Raw genomic sequence first — 26,712 nt, 5'->3', positions numbered from 1 at the left:
TCCATTGAAATTTCCACAGAAAGCTTCAAATACATCTTGGCTCAAACTTTTTCAGGCCAAGGTTACTTATTTTCCGATGAGTCAGAAGACCATGTTGATTGATGAAACTGGTGAAGTGTTGACATACATTTGGATGGTTAACCATTCTGTTCCCCTCAACACCAAAATCATGCCAGTGTGTTTTGTAATTGCAAAATCCCCCTTGACTAGATGATAATTTAGGGAAGCAGTAATCCTGAGAAGTTAATCTTAACAACTTGTTTGTCTGGTTGAGCATTTCTGTCTTATGTAAACAGCTCAATTTATACAAATCTCAATGTATTTTTGAAGTATTTTGTCCATGTACCATTAATAAATATCTCAAGACCTTTGTCATCTTTTCCAGTTCTTTTTTCTTTTCCTTCCTAACTCTCCTTGACACTTTGTGGTTTAGCTCAGTTTATTTAGATGTTTTTCTGTTGTAAACTTGGTGTGGGTAGGAATGTTAGAGGTAAGTTTGGATTGGCCATCTGTGTTTCTGTAAATCTCAGAGGATTGCTATCAAGTCCCCTGGTCTGTGGGACAGCAGTTTCTTCCTTCTAGTCCTGGGTCTTTTTCATGCTCAGCAGAAAAATCAGTTGCTTTAAGACTGACATTCCCCTGGGCAAGTTGCAGGCTGTCTGCTTGGACATATGGTCGCTCTTTGATCTTTTAACAATTAATTTATTCTCTGTTGCCTCTGGTGCCTGGACCACCAGGCCTGCCAGGAAGTCTCACTGGATTCTCTCTGAATCTCTGGGAAATGTGAGGGTGGAGTTTCCTGTGAGCTTCACTTTTAGGGACAGATATCTTAAGTAACCTGATTGGAAATTTTCAACCTATTTGTGAACAGAACCTGGTGTTAATATTTCTCCATTGGGGTCTGCACCATGGATTCATTCCTAGCTAACCCCTTCTCCTAATGCCATCTTATAGAATACCGTTCTGGACCAGGAAGAAAATGGTCATTTCTGCTTTCTTCTTTTTTTTTTTTTTTTAATTGTGCTAAAATATACATGACATAAAATTTACTGTTTTAACCATGTTGGGTGTACTGTGCAGTGGCATTTAGTACATTCACATTGTTGTGCAACCATCACCACCGTCCATCTCCAGAACTTTTCACCTTCTCAAACTGAGACTGTATGCCTATTTAGTAATGACCCCATAATTCTACCTACCCTCAGCCCCTGGCAACCGCCATTCTGCTTCCTGTCCTGTGAATTTGACTTCTAGGTACCTCATCTAAGTGGAATCATGCAGTATTTGTCCTTTTGTGTCTGGCTTATTTCATTGAGCTTAGTCTTCAAAGTTGATCCCTGTTGTACCATGTGTCAGAATGTCATTTCTTTTTTTTTTTTTTTTTTTTTTTTTTTTTTTTTTTTTTTGCGTTATGTGGGCCTCTCACTGTCGTGGCCTCTCTCGTTGCGGAGCACAGGCTCCGGACATGCTGGCTCAGCGGCCATGGCTTATGGGCCTAGCCGCTCTGCGGCATGTGGGATCTTCCTGGACCAGGGCACGAACCCGTGTCCCCTGCATCGGCAGGTGGACTCTCAACCACTGTGCCACCAGGGAAGCCCTGTCATTTCTTTTTAAAGCTGAATAACATACCACTGTATGTATAGACCATATTTTGTTTATTTATCTGTTGATGAACATTTGGGCTGCTTCTACTTTTTGGCTATTGTGAATAATGCTGCTATGAGCATTGTGTACAAATATATGAGTCCCTGCTTTTACTTGTTTTGGGTATATACCCTGAAGTGGAATTGTTGGATCGTATGATAATCCTATGTTTAATTTTTTGAGGAACCACCATATTGTTTTCCACATTCTTGATCCCTGTCCTAGCCATGTGACTATTTCATGGCTGAGGAGGGTGAGATGAGAGATGAGATAGACTAAGGGGCTTCTCCTCTCTCAGGGAAAAAAATTCTTTGACCTCATGTTAATGAATCCCTGAAAGAATAAAAGGGCCCCATCAACACTGAGCCCTGGGAGTTGTGGATCTGAGCGTTTTGTGCCTGATGTGACAAGGGCTGCTGGGTAGCAGAATCAAACAACACGTCCTCTTCAAACTTCTCCCGCTAGGTCAATAAGACATCACAAGAAATGAAAGATCCACAAATGTGTCTTACTGTGGACTTCTCGGGTATAATATATCCGTACTTATAAGATGTAATAAGATGCACTAAACAGCCTTCAGATGCAATAACAAGGCCAGATTCTGGGACAGGGTGCCCAGAGGCGTGAGCCTGGCGACCAAACTCAGTGATACTCACCTCCCAGGAGGTGCCACATGGACTGCCTTGCCCAGCTCTCCACCCCAAAGTTGACGGGCCTCCCTCCTGGAGGTTACAGGTGGCTTCCTGCCTTGCGCACAGAAACACTAAGTACCCAGAGAACATTTTCTGTTCTCCAGAGCTTTCCAAATTGCTGACTTATGTCAGCTCCTCTAATAGGACAGTGCAGTGAGACCCAAGAACAGTCCCCACCGTCAAACTAAAGCCAGGTAGCTTACCTGTTGCTCCATCTAAAGCATATGCTTGCTTTATTTTTGGTTGTGTGAGAGGATGTCAGACCCACCCCAGGCTTAGCCACCTCACCAGCTGCATCCAGCAAGTTCACTCTGGGACTTGAACTCCCTTGGGTTCAGTCCTCAGGAAAAGTTTGTGTGGAGAAGCAGAATCAGAGAGGATTACCTGAAGGATATACAGTCCCTCTGTTCTTCTTAGAAACTCTGACATTTATCTATCCCTGGATTAAGCCAGATCATCAAAAAAAGGAATTCCTGGCTGACGTGGTCCTGACCCCTTGTGGAAGAGCTTTTCCTGCTGGCCTCCTTTGAGTGATGCTGTAATGTTCAGCCCTACAAAACTCCTTGTTGTACAACCGCTGTCTTCACTCATCCACTATACACGGTACCTGCTGTGGGTGAAGCCCTACAAGAGGAATGGCTCCTTGGACTCTGTGCCGGGAATGGTTTTCTCCTTTGAGTGGTTGGTTTGTGTGATCCCGTTATACCATGTGGACCCCTGTCTGGTCTTGGCCACTGGGAAGCTCTGAGACAGGGCAGCAGTCTGCCTCCAGCACAGGGACAGAACTCAGGCTAGATTTTGTGTGTTAGCTCATGCCTGTCTTTAACTTATTTTTGTAAGTTCTTATTTTTCTTTTTTTTTCATTGCCTCACTTGAGGTTGTTGAGTGATCTGATTTTTGTAAGCTATTTAAATCCTTTAAGGAGTCAATTGAAGGAATAAACATGAATCGGGTATTCTCAGTTGCTTTTAATGTTCAGAGGACAAAATGTGTATCAACCGGTAGTTTTCAGGTAACTGGAATATGCTCAATACAGGTGGCCTTAAAACCACTCGTGTTCTGAGTGTGACTAAACTGTAAGCTCTGTGCTCCTGGGGGCCTGGGCTGTCCCGGTCTCTGTCTCCAGCTACCAGTGCTGTGCTTGGCAGGTAGTAGGTACTCAGTTAATATCCCCTGAGATTTGGACAAACAGGATCTGTCTGCACCTGAGTTACCCGCCAGCACAGCCTGTAGATGCTCAGAAGCAAAGAGAAGCCAAGATGCTCTGGTGTTTTCTCCGCCTTTGTCGCACGTCAGGGGGACACAGCTGGCACCTCTAACAGTCTTCCGTCTCCTCCTCTGCAGACTCACATTTCCAGACTCCCTCCCGGTGCGGTAGCCGGACAGTCCGTGGCGATTGAAGGTGGGGTCTGCCGCCTGGAGAGCCCAGTGAGCTGAACCTTCAGGCTGAACACAGAGCATCTGAGCGGCATTTCAGAACCCGAGCTTCGCAGGGTTTTAACCGAAGTTGGATGTTTTATCTTCCTCGTTTTATAATTCCTGTCACAGCCTCGTGCATCGCTCGCGACACTAGTGCTGCTGTAGTTAGCGCTTGGTGACACGCGCGTCTTGGGCAGATGAGCGGGACTCTGTGTGTGTGCGTGCGTGCGTATGCGTGCGCCCTTGCGCACGGGCAGTGCGTATGCTTGCTTCTCCTTCGATGAAATAGAAACTCCTCCTTATTGTGTAACCTCAGTCCAAGAATGATTAAATCATCTTCCCAAAATGTGTCTTTAACTGTTTACAAGTAAAACCTAAAGTTGCAGGGAACATTGTTGATTTCACGAAGAGGTACCAACTGTCTTTGATATAACATGTCGGAACTGCAATCTACTTGTTGAAATGACTGACAGTGGCCATGCTCCATATGATAACAGTGCTAGTAACAAAGTGTTTTTATTTGTTAGCCAGTTTAAGTGGATCCTATGGTAACTTAAACTGTTGTTCTCATCCCTCATATGGGGCATTTTTCTTTAACAAAGAATGGTTTCAGTGAAACAATCTATCAGAGAATTAAGGTCAGAACCTTTTTAAGTAATAGTCTTATTGATAAAGTTTGTACTTCTTTCCTCAAGCTTTTCTAAGCTTAAATACTGCATAGCTTCGAGCTGTGTGTACTATATTATGAAAGAATATGTAAAGAGAACATACAGTAATGCACAGTCCTTAATTTGTGTATAATGGAATGTTATTTACAATGTAACACTGTAAATAAGAAAGCAAAATTTATGGGAAAATTCAATATTATCTTTGTTTCTTGTTTAAATATATTTTTAAGATAAAGGAACAAAAATAAAAGAAACATATTACTGGGTATAGTGTGTGACTCCTCTTCTCAGACTAATAAATTATCTTTTGAATCGTAGATTGGAGAGCCGTTTTTTGTTTGTAAAAAGTTACTTCTTCCGGAAATCATACCTTTATGCCTCTTGCTGTGGTTCTGAGTATTCAAAATTCAGTTTCATCTCTGTTTAATTAGGCTGGACACCAGCAAGATGAAAGATGAACTTAGTACATGATTGAATGGTCAATACAGAAGTCCCTAAAATTTTCATTGTAATTTGATAAAAAAATAGCCAAGGGAAGGCATAAGAACACTTTGCTTTGAGAAATGGTAGTGGCAGCTGAAAAGTCAATGGTTTCAGTTGATAAATTGCTTCTAAATGTTATATTTAGTGATTCTGGAGCCACATAAGAAAACCAAGACTTTCCTTTTGATTTTACATGTAAGAAGTAACTATTAAGAAGATACTAAAGATAGACTCGCTCAGGGGGAGGAAGTTCCCTGCACCATATAATCATGGCTCTGGGCGGTAACTGATAAAGCCCCAGATGAAATTATACACTTGACATCGATGTATGGGCAAATTATAAAGGAAAGACAACCAAAATGGAGTGGGTGTAAATATGAATGCTTTGGGAGTTGCTGACTTATATTCCTCATACAGGCAATTACATTTGTCTCGCTGTGTTCTCGTAGACAGGTTGGTGCCGTGGTATCTGTTTCTCATTCTTAATGAGGCTGAGAACTTAGTAAGAGATGGGCTGGCTGGTGGGGAGCCTTTGGCTTCAAAAGCTTTCAGAGACCTGTTACGTGTTGGCAGGGTTTTTTCAGGAACTGGATTGGATCACATAAAACTATCAGGACACTTTGGAGTCTGAAAATCATCTGACCTATTTCACCAGGAATGCCATTTCTTTCATCTCCTTTTGACTTTATTCTGTTCATATTTAAAAGTTTGGGCTTGTTAAACACCCCTTTTATGAAGAGATTAAAATGGTCAGTATAAAAGAACACAGCCCCTCCAAAAACAGTTTGTTAGGACTTTAGTCTCCAATTTCTAATTTTTCTTTTTTTTCTAATTTAAGGAATATTATGAAACCAGGAGGAAAAACAAGTCGAAGGGTCATGGAGGCAAGAAATCTTAATTATAAGATCAGATGTTAAAGAAGAGATACTGGAACCAGAAGGTATTGACAGATATAAAATCAACTTTGTTTCACACAAAAGTAGGAAAGATAGAAACAGATAAGAATGTAACCTCATTCCCTAGTCTGGCCTATATCACCAAGACTCTGAAGCTGTGTTTGAAGGTACCCACTTTTAATGTGGATGATCCTAACTATAGGCCTGTATTCTATTTCATTTTAAGGCCTGAGCGTTGGATGTTTGGTTCTCTTGGGTACAGTTAAGCCTGGCCTGGATGCCTCAAGGCTGTCACTGTGATCCTGCTCTGAGTTTGGAAACAGGGGTGTCTTCCGCACTTGGTAAGGTGGCGGAGGGTGTGTGCTCTACCCTAAGGAGTCCCTGTGCTGACTGACAGGTATGGCAGCCTTGTCTGGGCTCTGTCCTCGCTTGTCACCTCTGCCACTTCTCACTGCTTCCTGTGTGTCTGCCTGTGGCGGGCCCTTTCTTATCGTCTAAATGCCTCTTCTGAATGTGAACTTGAACGCAGATGCCAACGTCTGTTAGAACTGTGTACGAAGAACATGTAAACAAGCCCCTGATGCTAGTCTGAGATGCTTGTCTGTGAGCAAAATGGATGAGTTTTAGTTTATAGATGTAAGGACATCTCTTTTGGTTCCTCAAAAGCCTTTTGTGCCGAATTCTTTATCTTCTCCCATGTTTGAGAGTGGTGATGTTCATACCAGTTACCTGAAATAAGTAAGGTTACTCTGTTGTAACAGATGGAGGGTGTGAGGGAAGGAAGAAGGGAAGATTTAGAAAAGTACTGGAACTATTCTCATATCTTGAAATTATATTTCATTATTGTGAATTTTTAAAAATCTGGTCATGGTTATAAAAGCAATCCATGCTTATTACAAAAACATAGAAAATAAAGAAGAGCAACAAAAAATTAACTCATAACCCCACTTCCCTAGAGACAACAGTTATTAACACTTTAATAACTTGTAACCTTTACAAATAACCTTTAGCGTCTATTTTTTTCTTTTTTGGCCAAGCCACGAGGCTTGTGGGATCTAATTTCTCTGACCAGGGATCAAACTCATGCCCCCTGCAATGGAAGCGTGGAGTCTAAACCACTGGACCACCAGGGAAGTCCCTTAGCTTCTATTCTTAAAGACTCTTCTCATATATAAATTTTCTGTGCTTTTAATACAAAAATGGGATTGTATTGAACCCCCAAGTGGGGTTATATAACCTTCAATTTTCACTTAATAATGTCATGGAAAGCTGTCCAAACCTATAGGGTTACACATACCTCATTTACTGCTTCCCCATACAATGCTGGTTTAGCTAATTCATATATGGATATGAATATATATATATATATATATTATCCTGAAACTTTTATAAACTGATCACAGTACTGACAGTACATTTTCAGCATCCATTCTCTGAGGCCACAGGTCCATGCAATGAGCAGTTAGGTAAGGTCTTAGCCAACTCAGCAGGTGTCCTGGAACAGATCACTGTCATTGCCCATGGATCTTCTGTTTCACAGAGCCCCAGACAACTTTTACAGGCTCACATCTGCACCTCTGTGCCTGAGGACTTTCTCTGGAACCGTGGAAAGCTGCTCTGTCCCTGCACACAGCGGGCCAGAAGTCCAGGGAAACAGCACCCCCAGAAGCAGCTCTCAACAAGTGATGAACAGAAGTTGTTGTATAAATATACAAGGAGCTCCCTTGCTCCTTGGGTGGGGTAATTCCGAGGCAGGTGTTTCACACTGTTTTTGAGAGAATTTAAACTTCAGTTGCCCCCAGTGGTCACTGACTTATAAACACACCTTGTACTGGCTTTCTTCCCTTCCCTGTACACTTCCCCACCCCCAACCTATGTTTCCTGGAATCATCTCCCAGATGCACTACTTGCTTTCGACTCCTTGTCTTAGGGTTGCTGCTGAGGAACTTGAAACTAAGCTACATTCTGTTCCATATGCTTTTCGTCATGAAGCCTCGGAGGGCCTTTATACTCTCTCCTGCGGAGGGTAGACTCACTGGTCTGCTAGTGCACCCGCTGCCAGCCCCTTACCCCGGGGACTCTCCTCCTGCCTGTGCTCCTCATGAGCTATCTTCACCCATAACATCTGGTGGACATTCTCCAGGTGATAAGGCTGGTAGTACCACGAAGGTGGAAGTTTATGACTAAGTCACTGCTGACAGCCATCAGACCCCTGGGGGCGGAAGAAAGCTTTTAAGGAGGTGGGAATGAACAGAAGCTGAGCAGCAGCAGGTCGTCACAGGTTGATGGACACCTTAGGGGAAATGGCCTGCGATTGTGTTAATGGTAATTGGAAGAAACCATGGCCAAAGGTGTGTTATGACTTGAAGAGACCAAAGCAGTGTTGTCAGCATCCCTGTGTTGTGAACACATCTACATGTTGACCAGGCTATAACAACCTCATATGACACCTGTTTCCAGGAAGCCATCTCTCAAGCCTGGATATCCTTAACATAATTTTATGGTTAAATTTCTTTTTTTTAAATTGAGGTATAGTTGTTTTACAGTGTTGTGTTAGTTTCAGGTGTACAGCACGGTGATTCAGGTACACATATATTCTTTTACAGATTCTGTTCCCTTACAGGTTATTACAAAATATTGAGTATAGTTCCCTGTGCTATACAGTAGGTCCTTGTTTGTTATCTATTTTACATATAGTAGTGTGTATCTGTTCATCCCAAACTCCTAATTTATCCCTCACCTTCCTTTCCCCTTTGGTATATGATTAAATTTTTAAGCATTGCCTCCTAACATTTTTCTTAAAACAAAATGTTTATTAAGTCAAACCCATCACCTTTACTCTGACATAAACCCTATAGTTGCTCAACATTGTGAATCCATTTGTGCCGTGATGCCTCATCTCCTTGCGCTACTTAGGGTGGCAGTGGTGGGTCACGGGGTGGAGAATCTACAGAGGGATGATGGATGGAAGCCACTCCTCCCTCCCAGGAACTGGCCCAAGAAAAGGTTGAACCCAGAAGATAAGCCTTTGTGTGTACAATGAATTTGACTTTAGCTGGTAAATGTGGGAAGGAGGTGTGGGTGGGTGAATGTCGTGGGCTACAGGTGGGAGTGAGTGAGCGGGAGGTTGGCAACATACAAGCAATCCTTTTACATTAATATTTATTCTGGGAGAGTTAGAATTCTTAAGCAATACACTGCCTTTCCCCAACACTTCATTTGCGGAAAATTCACAAGGTATTAGCCCAGATGTGTATCATCGGAGACCCACAGGCTAACCAAATTGACCAGGCAGTTTTTATTTTCCCACACACTGCCGTCTCTGAAGTGTACGGCCACAGGAAGGATTACATCGAAAACTGGTAAGGGCCTTCCTCCAAGGCTGTACACTCGACTTCCAGAAGCCCATCAGCCAAGCCCAGGGTGGTTCTTCGTGACCAGTTGTGGAAAGCGGGAGGGAAAGCAAGCACCGTGGTTTCTCCTTTACATGATAGAGTCCTTGAAGCCCTGAAACCACAGTGGCAAAGCCAGAGAAACTGGGCGAGGGTTTCTCTACCTCAAACTGCCATGGGGGTTTCACTGATTGTCAACAGAGCTTCAGAAGCTGGAAAGAAAAGAATCTAAACAATTCCTTTACCCTCTGCTGTGGCTACTATCTGAAGATCCAAAGAGTTGCTCTTAAAATGGCCTTTTCTGGCCTTGGAAAATCCAGCAGTGCTTCAGAGATAAGAGGATATTGTTCTTCTACTCTTAAGAAAAAACAAACGTTCTTTTCCGTTCAGAAGTAGTAAGATTTTAATCTTTCCACCCAAGATTTCCCCTCAAACCTGTTAACTACCTGCCTACTCCATCTAGCTAATGCTCACTCTCTTCTTCTGGATACACAGACCAAAATTCTTGGATTCTTTTTTTCATGTATCACAGAATAACAAACCGCCCCAAACCTGAGCAGCTTTGACAACAACTGTTTTATTTGCTCACAACTCTGTCAGTGAGACTTGGCTTCTCTGACTGGCTTTCCTGCTGCTCTCACTGGTAGTCACTGGTGTGCTGAACTTAGTTGGAGGGTGAACTGGGGGCTGGACCAACTGAGCTTCCTTCCCCCTTGTCAGCTCAGGGCCTCTCCTTCTGCATGAGGCCTCTCAACATGTTCCTTTCAAGACATGCTGCATCCAGGTTCCCAGCAACACAAAAGCAGAGGCTTATTATTATTATTTTTTAATATTGAGCTGTATGAACTGTTTATATATTTTGGAGATTAATCCTTTGTCCGATGATTCGTTTGCAAATATTTTCTCCCATTCTGAGGGTTGCCTTTTCGTCTTATTTGTTGTTTCCTTTGCTGTGCAAAAGCTTTTAGGTTTCATTAGGTCCCATTTGCTTATTTTTGTTTTTATTTCCATTACTGTACGAAGTGGATCAAAAAACATCTTGCTGTGGTTTATGTCAAAGAGTGTTCTTCCTATGTTCTCTTCTAAGAGTTTCATAGTGTGTGGTCTTATATTTAGGTCTCTAATCCATTTTGAGTTTATTTTTGTGTATGGTGTTAGGGAGTGTTCTAATTTCATTCTTTTACATGTAGTTGTCCAGTTTTCCCGGCACCACTTATTGAAGAGACTGTCTCTTCTCCAATGTATATCCTGGCCTCCTTTGTCATAGATTAGTTGACCGTAGGTGCATGGGTTTATCTCTGGCCTTTCTATCCTGTTTCATTGATCTATATTTCTGTTTTTGTGCCAGTACCATATTTTCTTGATTACTCTAGCTTTGTAATATAGTCTAAAGTCAGGGAGTCTGATTCCTCCAGCTCCATTTTTTTCACTCAAGACTGCTTTGGCTATTTGGGGTCTTTTGTGTCTCCATACAAATTTTAAGATTTTTTGTTCTAGTTCTGTGAAAAGTGCCATTGGTACTTTGATAGGGATTGCATTGAATCTGTAGATTGCTTTAGGTAGTATAGTCATTTTCACAATATTGATTCTTCCTATCCAAGAACAGGGTATATCTCTCCATCTGTTTATGTCATCTTTAATTTCTTTCATCAGTGTCTTATAGTTTTCTGCATACAGGTCTTTCGTCTCCTTAGGTAGGTTTATTCCTAGGTATTTTATTCTTTTTGTTACAATGGTAAATAGGAGTATTTCCTTAATTGCTCTTTCAGATTTTTCATCATTAATGTATAGGAATGCAAGAGATTTCTGTGCATTAATTTTGTATCCTGCAACTTTACCAAATTCATTGCTTAGCTATAGTAGTTTTCTGGTGGCATTGTTAGGATTCTCTATGTATAGTATCATGTCATCTGCAAACAGTGACAGTTTTACTTCTTCTTTTCCAGTTTGTATTCCTTTTATTTCTTTTTCTTCTCTGATTGCTGTGGCTAGGACTTCCAAAACTATGTGGAATAATAGTGGTGAGACTGGACATCCTTGTCTTGTTCCTGATCTTAGAGGAATAGATTTCAGTTTTTCACCATTGAGAATTATGTTTGCTGTGGCTTTGTCGTATATGGCCTTTGTTATGTTGAGGTAGGCTCCCTCCATCCCCACTTTTTGGAGAGTTTTTATCATAAATGGGTGTTGAATTTTGTCAAAAGCTTTTTCTGCATCTATTGAGATGGCCATATGGTTTTTATTCTTCAGTTTGTTAATATGGTGTATCACATTGATTGATTTGCATATATTGAAGAATCCTTGCATCCCTGGGATAAATCCTACTTGATCATGGTGTATGATCCTTTTAATGTGTTGCTGGATTCTGTTTGCTAGTATTTTGTTGAGGATTTTTGCATCTGTATTCATCATTGATATTGGTCTGTAATTTTCTTTTTTTGTAGTATTTTTGTCTTGCTTTGGTATCAGGGTGATGGTAGCCTCTTAGAATGAGTTTGGGAGTGTTCTTTCCTCTGCAGTTTTCTGGAAGAGTTTGAGAAGGATGGGTGTTAGCTCTTCTCTAAATGTTTGATAGAATTCACCTGTGAGGCCATCTGGTCCTGGACTTTTGTTTGTTGGAAGATTTTTAATCACAGTTTCAATTTCAGTGCTTGTGATTGGTCTGTTTGTATTTTCTATTTCTTCCTGGTTCAGTCTTGGAAGGTTATACCTTTCTAGGAATTTGTCCATTTCTTCCACGTTGTCCATTTTATTGGCAAAGAATTGCTTGTCTTAGTCTCTTATGCTTTGTATTTCTGTGGTGTCCATTGTAACTTCTTTTTCATTTCTAATTTTATTGATTTCAGTCCTCTCCCTCTTTTCTTGATGAGGCTGGCTAATGGTTTATCCATTTTGTTTATCTTCTCAAAGAACCGGCTTTTAGTTCTATTGAACTTTGCTATTGTTTTCTTTGATTCTATTTCATTTATTTCTGCTCTGATCTTTATGATTTGTTTCCTTCTACTAACTTTGGGTTTTGTTTGTTCTTCTTTGTCTAGTTCCTTTAGGTGCAAAGTTAGATTGTTTATTTGAGATTTTTCTTGTTTCTTGATATAGGCTTGTATTGCTATAAACTTCCCTCTTAGAACTGCTTTTGCTGCACCCCATAGGTTTTGCATCATTGTGTTTTCATTGTCATTTGTCTCCAGGTATTTTTCGATTTCCTCTTTGATTTCTTCAGTGAACTCTTTTTTTTTTTTTTTTTTTTTTGCAGTACGTGGGCCTCTCACTGTTGTGGCCTCTCCCGTTGCAGAGCACAGGCTCCAGTCGTGCAGGCTCAGTGGCCATGGCTCACGAGCCTAGCCGCTCCACAGCATGTGGGATCTTCCGGGACCAGGGCACGAACCCATGTCCCCTGCATCGGCAGGCAGACTCTCAACCACTGCGCTACCAGGGAAGCCCAAACTCTTGGTTATTTAGTAACGTATTGTTTAACCTCCATGTATTTGTGTTTTTTACACTTTTTTCCCTGAAATTGATTTCTAATCTCATAGCGTTGTGGTCAGAAAAGGATACTTGATATGATATCAGTTTTCTTAAATGTACTGAGGCTTGATTTGTGACCCAAGATGTGATCTATCCTGGAGAATATTCCATGAGCACTCGAGAAGAAAGTACAATCTGCTGTTTTTGGATGGAATGTCCTATAAATATCAATTAAATCTATCTGGTCTGTTGTGTCATTTAAAGCTTGTGTTCCCTTTTTAATTTTCTGTTTGGATGTGTCCAGTGATGTGTCCATTGGTGTAAGTGAGGTGTTGAAGTCCCCCAGTATTACTGTGTTACTGTCAATTTCCTCTTTTATATCTGTTAGCAGTTGCCTTATGTATTGAGGTGCACCTATGTTGGGTGCATATATATTTATAATTGTTATATCTTCTTGGATTGATCCCTTGATCATTATGTAGTGTCCTTCCTTGCCTCTTGTAACATTCTTTATTTTACAGCCTATTTCATCTGATATGAGTGTTGCTACTCCAGCTTTCTTTTGATTTCCATTTGCATGGAGTATCTTTTTTCATCCCCTCACTTGCAGTCTGTATGTGTCCCTAGGTCTGAAGTGGGTCTTTTGTAGACAGCATATATATGGGTCTTGTTTTTCTATCCATTCTGCGAGCCTGTGTGTTTTTGTTGGAACATTTAATCCATTCACATTTAAGGTAATTATGGATATGTATGTTCCTATTACCATTTTCTTAATTGTTTTGGGTTTGTTTTTGTAGGTTCTTTCCTTCTCTTGTGTTTCCCACTTACAGAAGTTCCTTTAGGATTTGTTGTAGAGCTGGTTTTGTGGTGCTGAATTCTCTTAGCTTTCGCTTGTCTGAAAAGCTTTTGATTTCTCCATTGAATCTGAATGAGATGCTTGCCGGGTAGAGTAATCTTGGTTGTAGGGTCTTCCCTTTCATCACTTTAAATATGTCATGCCACTCCCTTCTGGCTTGTAGAGTTTCTGCTGAGAAATCAGCTGTTAACCTTATGGGAGTTCCCTTGTGTGTTATTTGTCATTTTTCCCTTGCTGCTTTCAATAATTTTTCTTTGTCTTTAATTTTTGCCACTTTGATTGCTTTGTGTCTTGGCGTGTTTCTCCTTGGGTTTATTCTATATGGGACTGTCTGCACTTCCTGGACTTGGGTGACTATTTCCTTTCCCATGTTAGGGAAGTTTTCAACTATAATCTCTTCAAATATTTTCTCAGGTCCTTTCTCTCTCTCTTCTCCTTCTGGGACCCCTATAATGCGAATGTTGTTGCGTTTCATGTTGTGCCAGAGGTCTCTTAGGCTGTCTTCATTTCTCTTCATTACTTTTTCTTTATTCTGTTCCACAGCAGTGAATTCCAGCATTCTGTCTTCCGGGTCACTTATCCGTTCTTCTGCCTCAGTTATTCTGCTATTGATTCCTTCTAGTGTAGTTTTCATTTCAGTTATTGTATTGTTCATCTGTGTTTGTTTGTTCTTTAATTCTTCTAGATCTTTGTTAAACATTTCTTGCATCTTCTCGATCTTTACCTCCATTCTTTTTCCGAGGTCCTGGATCATCTTCAGTATCATTATTCTGAATTCTTTTTTCTGGAAGGTTGCCTATCTCCCCTTCATTTAGTTGTTTTTCTGGGGTTTTATCTTGTTCCTTCATCTGGTACATAGACCCTCTGACTTTTCATCTTGTCTATCGTTCTGTGAATGTGGTTTTTGTTCCACAGGCTGCAGGATTGTAGTTCTTGCTTCTGCTTTCTGCCCTCTGGTGGATGAGGCTATCTAAGAGGCTTGTGCAAGATTACTGATGGGAGGGACTGGTGGTGGGTAGAGCCGGCTGTTGCTCTGGTGGGCAGAGCTCAGTAAAATTTTAATCTACTTGTCTGCTGATGGGTGGGACTGGTTTCCCTCCATGTTGGTTTTTTGGCCTGATGCAATCCAACACTTGAGCCTACCTGGGCTCTTTGGTGGGCCTAATGGTGAACTCTTGGAGGGCTTACACCAAGGAGTACTTCCCAGAACTTCTGCTGCCAAGCCACAGCCACCCCCTTCCTCTGCAGGAGACCCTCCGACACTAGCAGGTAGGTCTGGTTTAGTCTCCTATGGGGTCACTGCTCCTTCCTCTGGGTCCTGATGCACACACTACTTTGTGTGTGCCCTCCAAGAGTGGAGTCTCTGTTTCCCCCAGTCCTGTTAAAGTCATGCAATCAAATCCTGCTGGCTTCAAAGTCTGATTCTCTAGGAATTCGTCCTCCCATTGCTGGATGCACAGGTTGGGAAGCCTGACGTGGGGCTCAGAACCTTCACTCCAGTCGGTGGATTTCTGGGGTATAAGTGTTCTTCAGTTTGTGAGTCACCCACCTAGCAGCTGTGGGATTTGATTTTATTGTGATTGCGCCCCTCCTACCATCTCACTGTGTCTTCTCCTTTATCTTTGGATGTGAGGTATCCTTTTTGTTGGGTTCCCGTGTCCTCCTGTCAATGACTGTTCAGCAGTTAGCCGTGACCCCAGTGCTCTTGCAAGAGAGAGTGAGAGCACATCCTTCTACCCCACCATCTTGAACCAATCTCCTCACTTTCTAATTTACCATGTAACTAACATATTTGTCTGGTTTATGTGTCTTCCTCCATGTGAAAGTATGCTCCCTGAAAACAGGGCATTTTTGTGTTACTCATGCTATCCCTCCAGCACCTGAGATGGTGCCTGGCACATAATAGGTCCTCAATAAATATTTTTTAAATGAGTAAATGAGAGCTCCTCATGGTGACATGGAAGAGACAGTGTGAAGCAGTGTAGTAGTTTTCTATTGCATCCCTAGAAAATTACCACAATCTTAGCAGCTTAAAGCAACACAAGATTATTATCCCACAATTCTGTCAGTCACAAGCCTTTGGTTGATTTCTTTTCTCCATCTCCCATGGGTCAAAATCAAGATGGTGGCAGGGCTACATTCCTTGTGAGAGGTGCCAGGGGAAAGTTTGTTTCCAGCTCATTCAGGTTGTGGGAAGGATTCTGTTCCATGAGGCTGTAAGAATGAGATCCCCATGTCCTTGCTGACTGCTGGCTGGAGGTTGTTTTCAGCTTTCACTGATATTCCTTGGCTCCTGGCCCCCTTCCTCCATCTTCAAAGCCAATGACAGCTGGGTTGAGTCCCTCTCATGCTTTGAATCCCTGACTCATCTCCTTAGCCCTGTCTCTCCCACATACTTCTTCTGGCTACAGCAGGGAAAGGTTCTCCACTTTTCAGAGCTCTTGTGATTAGATTGGGCCCAACTAAGCAATCCAAGATAATATCCCCATTGTAAGGTCCATACTGTAATCACATCTGCAAAGTCCCTTTTGTCATGTAAGTGACATATTACAGGTTATGGGGATTAGGGCATGAGCATCTTTGAGGGCCATTATTCTGCCTTCCAGAAGCATTAGAAGTGCAGTGAACTGAAGGAAGGATATCAGATGCTGGCCCTGGCATGCTAACCTCCTATGTAGTCTTGAACAAGTCCCCTAAATTCTTGGGGTCACAGTTTCCTCATGTGCCAAATTAAGGATGTTGGATTAAATCAGAGCTCCCTAGAGTTTAGGCTTCCTTAAAAAATAATGGGTCTGGTAATGCTGAGCCACAATGATGCCATAGTTCCTCCAGCCTCCTTCGTACCTTTATATGACCTACTCTGAATACTATGTTTTTCACTTGCTTGTTAAGCAAATGTCTAAAACTTTGATATACTGTATTGAAATAGATGCTCTCAAATATTGCTGGTAGAAGTATGTAATACAGCACTTCTGAGGGCAATTTGGCAATATCTATCAAAATTACATGTGGATTTACCCTCTAAATCAGCAGCATACTTCTGGGAATTTATCTTATCAATACACCTACACACACACCAAAATGACATATGTGCAAGGATGTTTGTTGCAGCACGTTTGTAATAGCAGATTATTGGGGATAACCCATACTTATTATAAAGATGTTAAATGAACTATGATTTATCCACAGAATGGAATAGTATTAAGCTGTTGAAAAGGAGGATGAGTTTCTCTTTTTGATGGCGTGGAAAGATCTTCAGGATATATTAGATGAAAAGGGCAAAGCAAAGGTTAGTGTGTATAACATCCTGTCTTTGGGATAAGAATTAGGGCAAAGACTATATATAACGATTTTCTTATATTGCATACATAAATTCTGGAAGGATACATAAGGAAGAAAGATTGATATCTATGGGGTAACAACTCTAGGGATGAGGAATGGAGTAAAGAAGGGACTGGATGAGAGAAAACATGTTAATATAACTGATCACCTTCTGCTCTAGTCTCAGAAAGGCCTCTTGCTCTTGGATATGCTCTTCTATCCCCCCACTTTTTAAAAACTTTTTACTGGGGTATAGTTGCTTTACAATGTTGTGTTAGTTTCTGCTGTACAACAAAGTGAATCAGCTATATGTATACATATATCCCCTCTTTTTTGGATTTCCTTCCCATTTAGGTCACCACAGAGCATTGACTAGAGTTCCCTGTGCTATACAGTTCTCATTAGTTATCAATTTTATACATAGTATCAATAGTGTATATATGTCAATCCCATTCTCCCAATTCATCCCACACCCCTTCCCCCCCGGTATCCATACATCTGTTCTCTAGGCATTTGAGTGAGGATTACCATTTGTGACCTGGCCTCATCCAGCTCCCCTGCTCAGGACTGCTTCTGAGCAGATGTCCAAATCAGATGCCCTGGCCAGACCAGAATCCTTACCAGAGGCAAAGAGTGGATTCAGAGTCAATTACCAAAAATCTCTTCCATTGCCTCAGTGTCTGGTCGTATTTTCCATGTTTTACTTTAATTTCATTTGATTCATGGTTACAGTTAGGGGCTAATGGCAGCTGGTTGACTCCAAAAACATGAAACTATTATTTAGGGCAATACTGGCTGCAAGATAGATAACCCCCCAAATCTCAAAGTCTAAATATGATAAAGCTTTCTTGCACAGATGAAGTCTAAGTGGCAGCCATCCTCCAAACAGTGATTCAGGAACTGAGGTCCTTCCATCCTTTGGCTCCAAAATATTTCATGCATGGCTTCCAAGGTCTCTGCAGAAAGGGTAAGAGAGAGGCTCATGTCTAGAAGAGTAGACATGAGAAGAAAGGGTTGGGGACATGAAGTAGCAGGAAATGTGAATGTGAGTATCTGAGCAAGTGTCTTCACTGGAGCTCAAGGACTACATGTCTTTCATCTCTTCTATTTTTTAAGACCATTTTTATAAGGATATTGATTTCTGCATTTGGAGTCTTAAAACTTCATAGCTAGACAAGGCAACAAAGATCATTTAGTAATTACCAACATTTGATATTTTTAAAGTACTCAGAAAGAGAATGTGATGTGCTCCAAATCACAGGGGAAATATACTTCACCAAAATAGTGTAGGCATTTCACAAATCAAATAAGCAATCAAACAATGGCAAAAACAAGCCCCAGAGAGGGGAGAGAGAAATGAGTAAGCAGAGTTGCTATGTCATCTAAAATGTCCAGTTTTCAACATAAAATTACAAGACAGCAAAAAGGATAGGTACATGTGACCTAGCCTTGGAGGGAAATGAGCAACAGAAACTATCTCAGAGGAGGGCCAGATGTCAGATTTAACAAAGACTTTAAAGTAGCCATCACAAATATTGTTGTGGACTGAACATTTGTGTCTCTGCACCAAATTCAAAATTTGAAATCCTAGCCTCTAATGGTGATGATAGTAAGAGGTGGAGCCTTTGGGAGATAGTTAGGTCATGAGAGTGAAGCAATCATGAGTGGGATTAATGCTCTTATAAGAAACCTGAGAGAACTAGTTTCCTCTCTCTGCTCTTTGCCATTTGAAGGCACAGCAATAAGACAGACATCTGCAAACCAGGAAGAAGGCTCTCAACAGAATCCAGTCATGCTGGCACCTGATCTTGGACTTCTCAGCCTTCAGAATGGTTAGAAATAAATGTTTGTTGTTTAAGCCACCCAAGACAGAAATGCTCAAATAACTAAAGGAAACCATGCTTGAAGTAGTAAAGTGAGGTATGAAGACAATATCTCATGGAATAGATAATACCAATAAAGAGAGAGTAATTATAAAAAAGAACCGAATGGAAATTTTGGGGTTGAAAAGTATGACTGAAATTTTTTAAAAAATGTATTAGAGGAGCTCAACAGTAGATCTGAACTAGCAGAAAAAAGAACTAGCAAATTTGATAGATCGATAGAGATTAGACAATGTGGGGGACAGAGAGGAAATAAAATGAAGAGTAAAGATCCTCAAGGAAATGTGGGACACCTTTAAGTTCACCTGTGTATGCATAGTGGAAGTATTTGAAGGAGAGGAGAAAGAGAAAGAAGAAGGAAAAATGTTTGAAGAAATAGCAGCTAAAAACTTCTCAAATTTGCTGAAAAACTTTGATCTACACACTCAGGAGGCTCATCGAACTTCAAGTAGGATAAATGCAAAGAGATCCACAAATAGACACATCATGATAAAAGTGCTGAAAGCCAGGGCTTCCCTGGTGGCGCAGTGGTTGAGAGTCCACCTGCCGATGCAGGGGACACGGGTTCGTGCCCCGGTCCGGAAGGATCCCATATGCCGCAGAGCGGCTGGGCCTGTGAGCCATGGCTGCTGAGCCTGCACGTCTGGAGCCTGTGCTCCACAACGGGAGAGGCCACAGCAGTGAGAGGCCCACGTACCGCAAAAAAAAAAAAAAAAAAAAAAAAAAGTGCTGAATGCCAAAGACAAGGAGAGCACCTTGAAAACGAGAAAACTGAATCATCTCTTATAAGGGAAGGGAACCCCCAGAAAATTAATGGCTGATTTTTGATCAGAAACCATAGAGGCCAGGAGGCAGTGGAACAGCATATTCAAAGTGCTTAAATAAAAACTCTTAACAAGAATCTTATACCCAGCAAAATTATCTTTCAAAAATGAAGGTAAAATTAAGATATTTCCAAGTAAACTAGAGAGAGAGAGAGAGAGAGAATTTGTTGCTAGCAGACTAGCTTTACAACAAATATTAATGGAAGTCCTTCAGACTGAGAGCAAGTAAACCCAGATGGAAATTGGAATCCACACAGAAAAACAAAGAGAGTCAGTAAAGGTGATCATGTATTTATAAAATACAGTATAAGTGCATATTTTTTCCTTTCTTCAATTACCTAATTTAAAAAGCAAGTGTATAAAATAGTATGTAAGTAATTGCATTGTTGGACCTAGAATGTATAATGTAATATATTTGACAGCACAAAGGATATGAGTGGGAGCAGAGTTGTATTGGAATAAGAAAATGAAAACAGATGGTAACTTGAACCCACAGGAACAAATAAGGAGAACCGAAATGGGTAAATAAGAAAGTAAACATAACAAATGTACAAATATACACTTACCCTTCTTTCTTATTGCAGCTTCTTTAATAGATACAAAATTATATTACATAATAATTATAATGATGAATTGTATTTGCAACATCTATAGATGTAATATGTATGATAATAATAGCACAAAAAGGGAGTATGGTAAATAGAGCTATATAGTAATAGCATTTCTATTTCTTGTTGGAATTATGCAGAATTCACTGAATGCAGAATAAAGTAGTAACTTTGCTGTACACCTGAATCAGTGTAAATCAACTGTACTTCAATTAAAAAAAATAAAGCAGTAAATGAGGAATAAAGGAACAAAACAGACACAAGATATACAGAAAACAAAAAAATTAAATGGCAAACATAGATTTAACTATATCAATAATAACACTGGACAGCTCAATATTAAAAAAACAAACAACGCAATCAAAAAATGGGCAGATGACCTAAATAGACGTTTCTCCAAAGAAGACATACAAATGGCCAAGAAGCACATGAAAAGCTGCTCAACATCACTAATTATTAGAGAAATGCAAATCAAAACTACAATGAGGTATCACCTCACACCAATTAGAATGGGCATCATCAGAAAATCTACAAACAAATGCTGGAGAGGGTGTGGAGAAAAGGGAACCCTCTTGCACTGTTGGTGGGAATGTAAATTGATACAGCCACTATGGAGAACAGTATGGAGGTTCCTTAAGAAACTAAAAATAGAATTACCATATGACCCAGCAATCCCACTACTGGGCATATACCCAGAGAAAACCGTAGTTCAAAAAGACACATGCACCCCAATGTTCATTGCAGCACTGTTTACCATAGCCAGGACATGGAAGCAAACTAAATGCGCATCAACAGACGAATGGATATAGAAGATGTGGTACATATATACAACGGAATATTACTCAGCCATAAAAAGGAATGAAATTGGGTCATTTGTAGAGACGTGGATGAATCTAGAAACTGTCATACAGAGTGAAGTAAGTCAGAAAGAGAAAAACAAATATCATATATTAATGCAAATATGTGGAACTTAAAAAAATGGTACAGATGAACCAGTTTGCAGGACAGAAATAGAGACACAGATGTAGAGAACAACATATGGACACCAAGGGGAGAAGGTGGCGGGGGGTGGGTGGTGGTGGTGTGATGAATTGGGAGATTGGGATTGACATATATACACTAATATGTATAAAATGGATAACTAATAAGAATCTGCTGTATAAAAAAATAAATAAATAAAATAGTATTAGATGTTGTATTAGTCAGGGTTCTCCAGAGAAATAGAACCAGTAGGATAGTGCATATCTGTGAAAATTATTTTTCATAAGGAACTGGCTCACACAATTATGGAGGCTGACAAGTTCAAATCTGCAGTGTGGGCTGGCAGACTTGAGACCCATGAGCCCCAGTGGTGCAGTGCTAGTCTGAAGGCCAGCAGCTTGGAGACCAAGCAGAGTCAATAGTGCAGACGAAGTCTGAAGGAAGTCTCCCAGGGAATTCTCTCTTGCTCGGGGTGATCAGTCTTTTTTGTCCAATTCAAGACTTCAACTGATTGGGTGTGGTCCACCCACATTTTGAAGGATAATCTGCTTTACTCAGCATTCACCAATTTAAATGTTAATCTCATCCAAAACTTTGCCTTTCAAAGTAACATAAAATTAACCATCACAGATGTGAATGGATTAAACAATCTAATCAAAAGGCTGAGATTGTGAGACTGGACTGAAAAACAAGATCTGATTATCTGCTGTCTACAAGAGACATACTTTAGATCCAAATATACAAGTAAGTTAAAAGTGAAAGGATATACTAAGATATATCATGCAAACAGCAATCACAATGCTTTGAAGCTAGATTGGTTATAATATTGTCTAATATTATTGTCAATAATAGTATTAGACAAAATATACTTTAAAACAAAATATGTTATTAGAGATAAAGAGGGGAATTTTATAATGATAAAGGACTCAATCCATTAGGAGTTTATAAAAATTATAAACATACCTGTACATAACAGCAGACCCTGAAAATACATGCAGCAAATCTGACACAATTGAGAGGAGAAGTAGACAATACAATTAGAGTTAGAGACTTCAATGCCCTATTTTCAATATTGGATAGAACAACTAAGCAGAAGATCAACACAACAGAAATAAAACAGAACAACTTTATTTCAACAGAAATAAAAGACTCAAATAACACTATACGTGATGTGCACCTAACAGACATTTTTAGAACACTGTACCCAGCAATATTAGAATATACACTCTTCTCAAATGCACATGAAATGTTCTTCAGGATAAACCTTATGCTTGGCCATATGTAGATGGCTGTCTTCTCTCTGTCTTCCTCTGTGAATATCTGTGTCCTAAGCTCCTCTTCTTATAAGGACATTAGTCATATTGGATTAGAGCCCTCCCACATGACCTCATTTTACCTTAATCAATTTTAAAGGTCCTATCTCCAAATGCAGTCACTTTCTGAGGTACTGGGGGTGAGGGCTTTGACTTATGAATGAATGTTGTGGGGAACAATTCAACCCATAAGACATTATAAATAAACATTTGCTTGTTTGAGTGAGGACCCCTTGTAAAGGGAAAAAAATCATTGTTCCCTGGTGTTAATATAAATTATTTTAAAATAATGCCACTTGTATAAACATAAAACTAGGTAGAAACTTCTTATGTGTATAGTCTTTTATAATCATAATCCCAGTAGATTTACAAGTGAATACAACAAAATCCAAAATCAATAAAGTTCACATTAACAATAAGATAATGAATTATATTACATTGTTTTTTGTTATTGTTTTACCTTAAATCATTATTTAACTTTGTTTTTTGTGGTTTTTAGTTCTAAAATTTCCATGTGTTTTTTCTTTTTATCTTGTTTCTTTGCCGAGACTTTCTATTTTTTATTCATTTGTTTCAAGCATGTTCCTAGTTGCTTGTTGAAGCATGTTTATAATAGCTTCTTTAAAATCTTTGTCAGACAATCCTAGCATCTTGGTGTTGGCATTTGTTGACTGTCTTTTGTCATTCAGGTTGAGATCTTCCTGATTCTTGGTATGAGTGGTGTTTGATTGAAACCTGGGTATTTGGGATATTATGTTATGAGTCTCTGGATCTTATTTAAATCTTGTCTTTTAGCAGGCCTCCTCTGACACCACTCTGGAGGGAGAAGGGGAGCACTCCCTTATTACTTGCCAGATGGAAGTGGAAAAGTCCAGGTTCCCCACTCAACTGCATTGACACCCATGGGGGAGCAGCTCCTTATTACTGCTCGGCAGGGGTGAGAGTTCAGGCTCCCACTAGGTTTTTGCCGACACCATGCCAGCTAGGATGGGAAGGGGTACTTTGTCTTTACTCCCTAGAGGAGATGAAAGTCTCTAGTGCCTGCTTGGCCTTCTCTGACACCACTTGGCAGAGGGGGTATTGGGACAGCTGTCACAGCCTGATGTGGGTAGAAATCTAGGCTTTCCCCTTGACCTTCACTGGAAGGAGTGGGATTGGAGATGCAGACTTTTAACCTGTGATGTTTGGCTGGAATAGAGCAGTTATTGTCTAAAAGTTTCCTGTTTTGCTAGGCTGCCCCTTTTCTGGTCCATTGGAACTGAGAGAGCAGACTTTTCTTGGGGCTCGTTTTGTCTGTGCCCATTGGTGTTTCTGGGTTGCTTGCTTCTCCAGTACCCAGTCTGGACACATGAGGTAAAGTGAAAACCTGGCCAACTCATGCCATGTTGTTCTTCAGGACCCCAGGTCCCTAACTGGTCTGACTTCTTTTCTCCACCTTTCCAATTTTCTTATTTTTTTTATACATAATTTCCCATTTTTTTTAGCTGTACTTAGTGGAAGAAATAGGGGAAAGTACTACTCCATCTTTCCAGAAGCAGAAGCACTGATTTTTATTATAGAAGCATTTATTTGGAAACTGAATATTTCACTAGTTGACTTGATTCTCTTGCTTTTGAACTTGATAGCCGTCATCTGAGTTACCAACATTATTGGCATTATACTTCCTTTGGATAATAAACTTGTCTTTAACTACCCATTATTCTTCTAGCCAATCCACTTAAAAGACACCCTGGGAAATTATGATGTAGGTATTTCATGAAAAAATCCTAGTTGAGAGTTGACCACTCACTGCATTTACTGCTGACAAAGATTGATGCATAGACTGCTCTATGTACCATCTCTGGTCAACCCTAAACAATAAAGATAATACCACTCCGGCTATTGTTTACACGCAACGTACATGATTTTGCCTCAGTCCTCCCACTTTCTCTTTTCCAGCTACACAAAATCTTTCATCATTACTACAACCTCAAATACAAATGCAAATGAAGTTGCCTTTCATGAATTAGTTGCAGGGTGACCCTGAATATGTTTGTATTAATTTATTTTAATTTGTCATCAAAATGAAAAATTTTTTAATTGCAAAATTCATTGAATTCATGGGTTCTGGAGGCTATATCTATAAATTCATAAGAGCCCACAAACTCTAGTTTGAGAAACTTAGGGCTTGATTATTTCCAAATCTAGCTGGTTAATGAGAAGAGTTACGATGTACTGCAAGCTAGCCTTCAGGTAGCTGTTAAATATTGGGGCACATGAATGGGGGAAAGGGACAGGCAGGCACCATCTGGCTGGTGGAGGAATGATGATGATGATACGTCTGTATCATTCGCTGACAATCCTCCTCTGTATCCCTGGACACTATCATTTCCAGTGTGATTCAGCTGATTTCCAAATACCAGTATCTGCATCTCTGTGCCCAAGGGCTCTCTCCAGAACTACATGTGGCAGGCCAGAACTGCCAGGGAATTAACACTTCCTGGAGGAGCCCTCAGCTCATGATTCTCAGGATATTGGGGTATTCATCATTACTCTGGAGTGGGATATCATTGAGGCTTGTGTTTGCACCATTGCCCAGAATGTCCATTTGGTATTTCCAGTTTCCCACCGTGGTGACTTCCTCGCTAATACATCCTTTATTGGCTGCCTTCTCTTCCTGTCTCATATCCCCACCCTCAGTGTTTCCTCTACCTCCCAAATAAAGTCCTTGCACTCAAATTCTTATCTCAGAGTTTGCTTCTGGTAGAAAAGCACTTTTACTTATGATACCTCGTTTGACCCGTACAACAACTCTGGATGGTAGGAAGTTATATTACTCAAGAACTGCGAAGGAATGTGAGCCCCATATTTTGTTTTGTTATTTTATGTGTCCCAAGAACAGCACCTGGCACATTACAAGATGTTCAATAAATAATTGATGAATAAATGAAGAAACTGATGCTCCTTTAAGTAATTTGATCAAGTTGCCTGTGAGAGAGCCAGGACTCCAAACACAGTGCTCTCTGCACTCTACACTCAGGGTACTGTTCCTAACACTCTTGTCTCCGATCATGGTTTGTGGAGGAACTTAAAGATGATTTAAATATGCCAGTATCAGCCGGTTCTAAACCATAGCAATGTCAATGTTTTCAGGGTTGGTGGAATTGATTTGTTACTGAAAATATTAAAGATATTTATGGCTCGAATTGCCAAGTCTGCTTGTTGATATCACACAGACATTTGGGATCACATCATTCCCACGGTGGCCCTCTGGAGCAACACAGCCCCATAAAATAGAGGCAACTAGTCTTTTTCAGCTCCAAAATGGTTAAACACATCCTAGTCCAAGCCTTGTTTTTATGTTCTCCTCATCAGTGGTGTGAACATCTTAAAGTCACTTCACTTGAAGGAACCTCATTCTTTAATACTCTAATTTGAGCTTAAAAAATCATTTTATACCTCCTTTATGCATTCTAATGAGTCCTGTAATAAATGGACATTTGTAGGTAAAACGATATGCAGGAGTAGAAAAAATATCCATTGCAGTTAGCTATTAGATTAGATACTAACTCATTAATCAAATTTTACTTAAATCCTGCATCTTCCCCCAAATGAATGGTTATTCTGTGAAACCATTTTGATCCCCGGGCACTGCTTTCCCTAAACTCCTTAGAGTCATCAGGCACATTAAAGGGTATCCGATTTCATTGGTCTAAGCTGAGTGATCGCAATTCATCAAGGCATGAAAAGTCTGTCCAGTCTTGTGGAATATCATTAAATGGTTCAAGGACGTTTCTAATCTTAATGATGGCCAAGGGGGAACAACTATTATGATGATGAATGGGAATGAATATCTGGAGAAAGTTCAAGGCATGTTATACTTACAAAGACTAATACACGTTGTTTATCTAAATCATCCAACTGATTAAAGAAACACACAAAGCCCAAGACAGTTAAAAGCAGAGAACCAAATAGCGTTTGACCTACCCTGGTATATTTATCGCTGACCATGTCATGCGTGTAAAATGTATTGCTCCACCAAGATACTGTGTATATAAATTGGGAGGGTCTTTTGAGGCTGATGTTGAGTAACATAGGCTGTCCAGTTTATTGCCTGGCTAAATATTTATATAAAATGAGTTCATTGATGGTGGGGAAGCCTCCATAAAAGGAGTCTTTCTATGTTACTAACTGACTAACTACAACGCCCATGGCTTAGCAAGAGCTAGGTGGTGGTAACTTAGGTACTTTCGCTCCTAAAACCAATTCCTGAGCAGCTTAGTGTTTT

The 26,712-nt window shown here is 40.3% G+C and overlaps 1 protein-coding gene across 7 annotated transcripts in view; it reads left to right on the top strand.

Moving 5' to 3' along the window:
- The window catches only part of TASP1 (taspase 1), a 278,035-nt gene that overhangs the window by 237,805 nt on the left and 13,518 nt on the right, over window positions 1-26,712 (top strand). For 3 of the 7 annotated variants that reach the window (XM_033440338.2, XM_049699223.1, XM_004276477.3), the window contains one exon: window positions 3,681-4,740. The exons of 2 other annotated variants lie outside the window; for them this stretch is intronic. In XM_033440338.2, the coding sequence (XP_033296229.1) occupies window positions 3,681-3,714 (34 nt within the window). In that variant the 3' untranslated portion in view covers window positions 3,715-4,740. Of the gene's footprint in view, window positions 1-3,680; window positions 4,741-5,744; window positions 5,839-26,712 lie in introns of those variants that run through there. 2 more of the 7 variants (XM_033440335.2, XM_033440329.2) reach the window with 2 other exon arrangements.

Source organism: Orcinus orca, chromosome 16, assembly GCF_937001465.1.
Source record: "Orcinus orca chromosome 16, mOrcOrc1.1, whole genome shotgun sequence".
Classification (NCBI taxonomy): Eukaryota; Metazoa; Chordata; class Mammalia; order Artiodactyla; family Delphinidae; genus Orcinus; species Orcinus orca.
The sequence above is the reverse complement of the archived record's forward strand: the minus strand, read 5'-3'. Positions and strand labels throughout refer to the sequence as shown.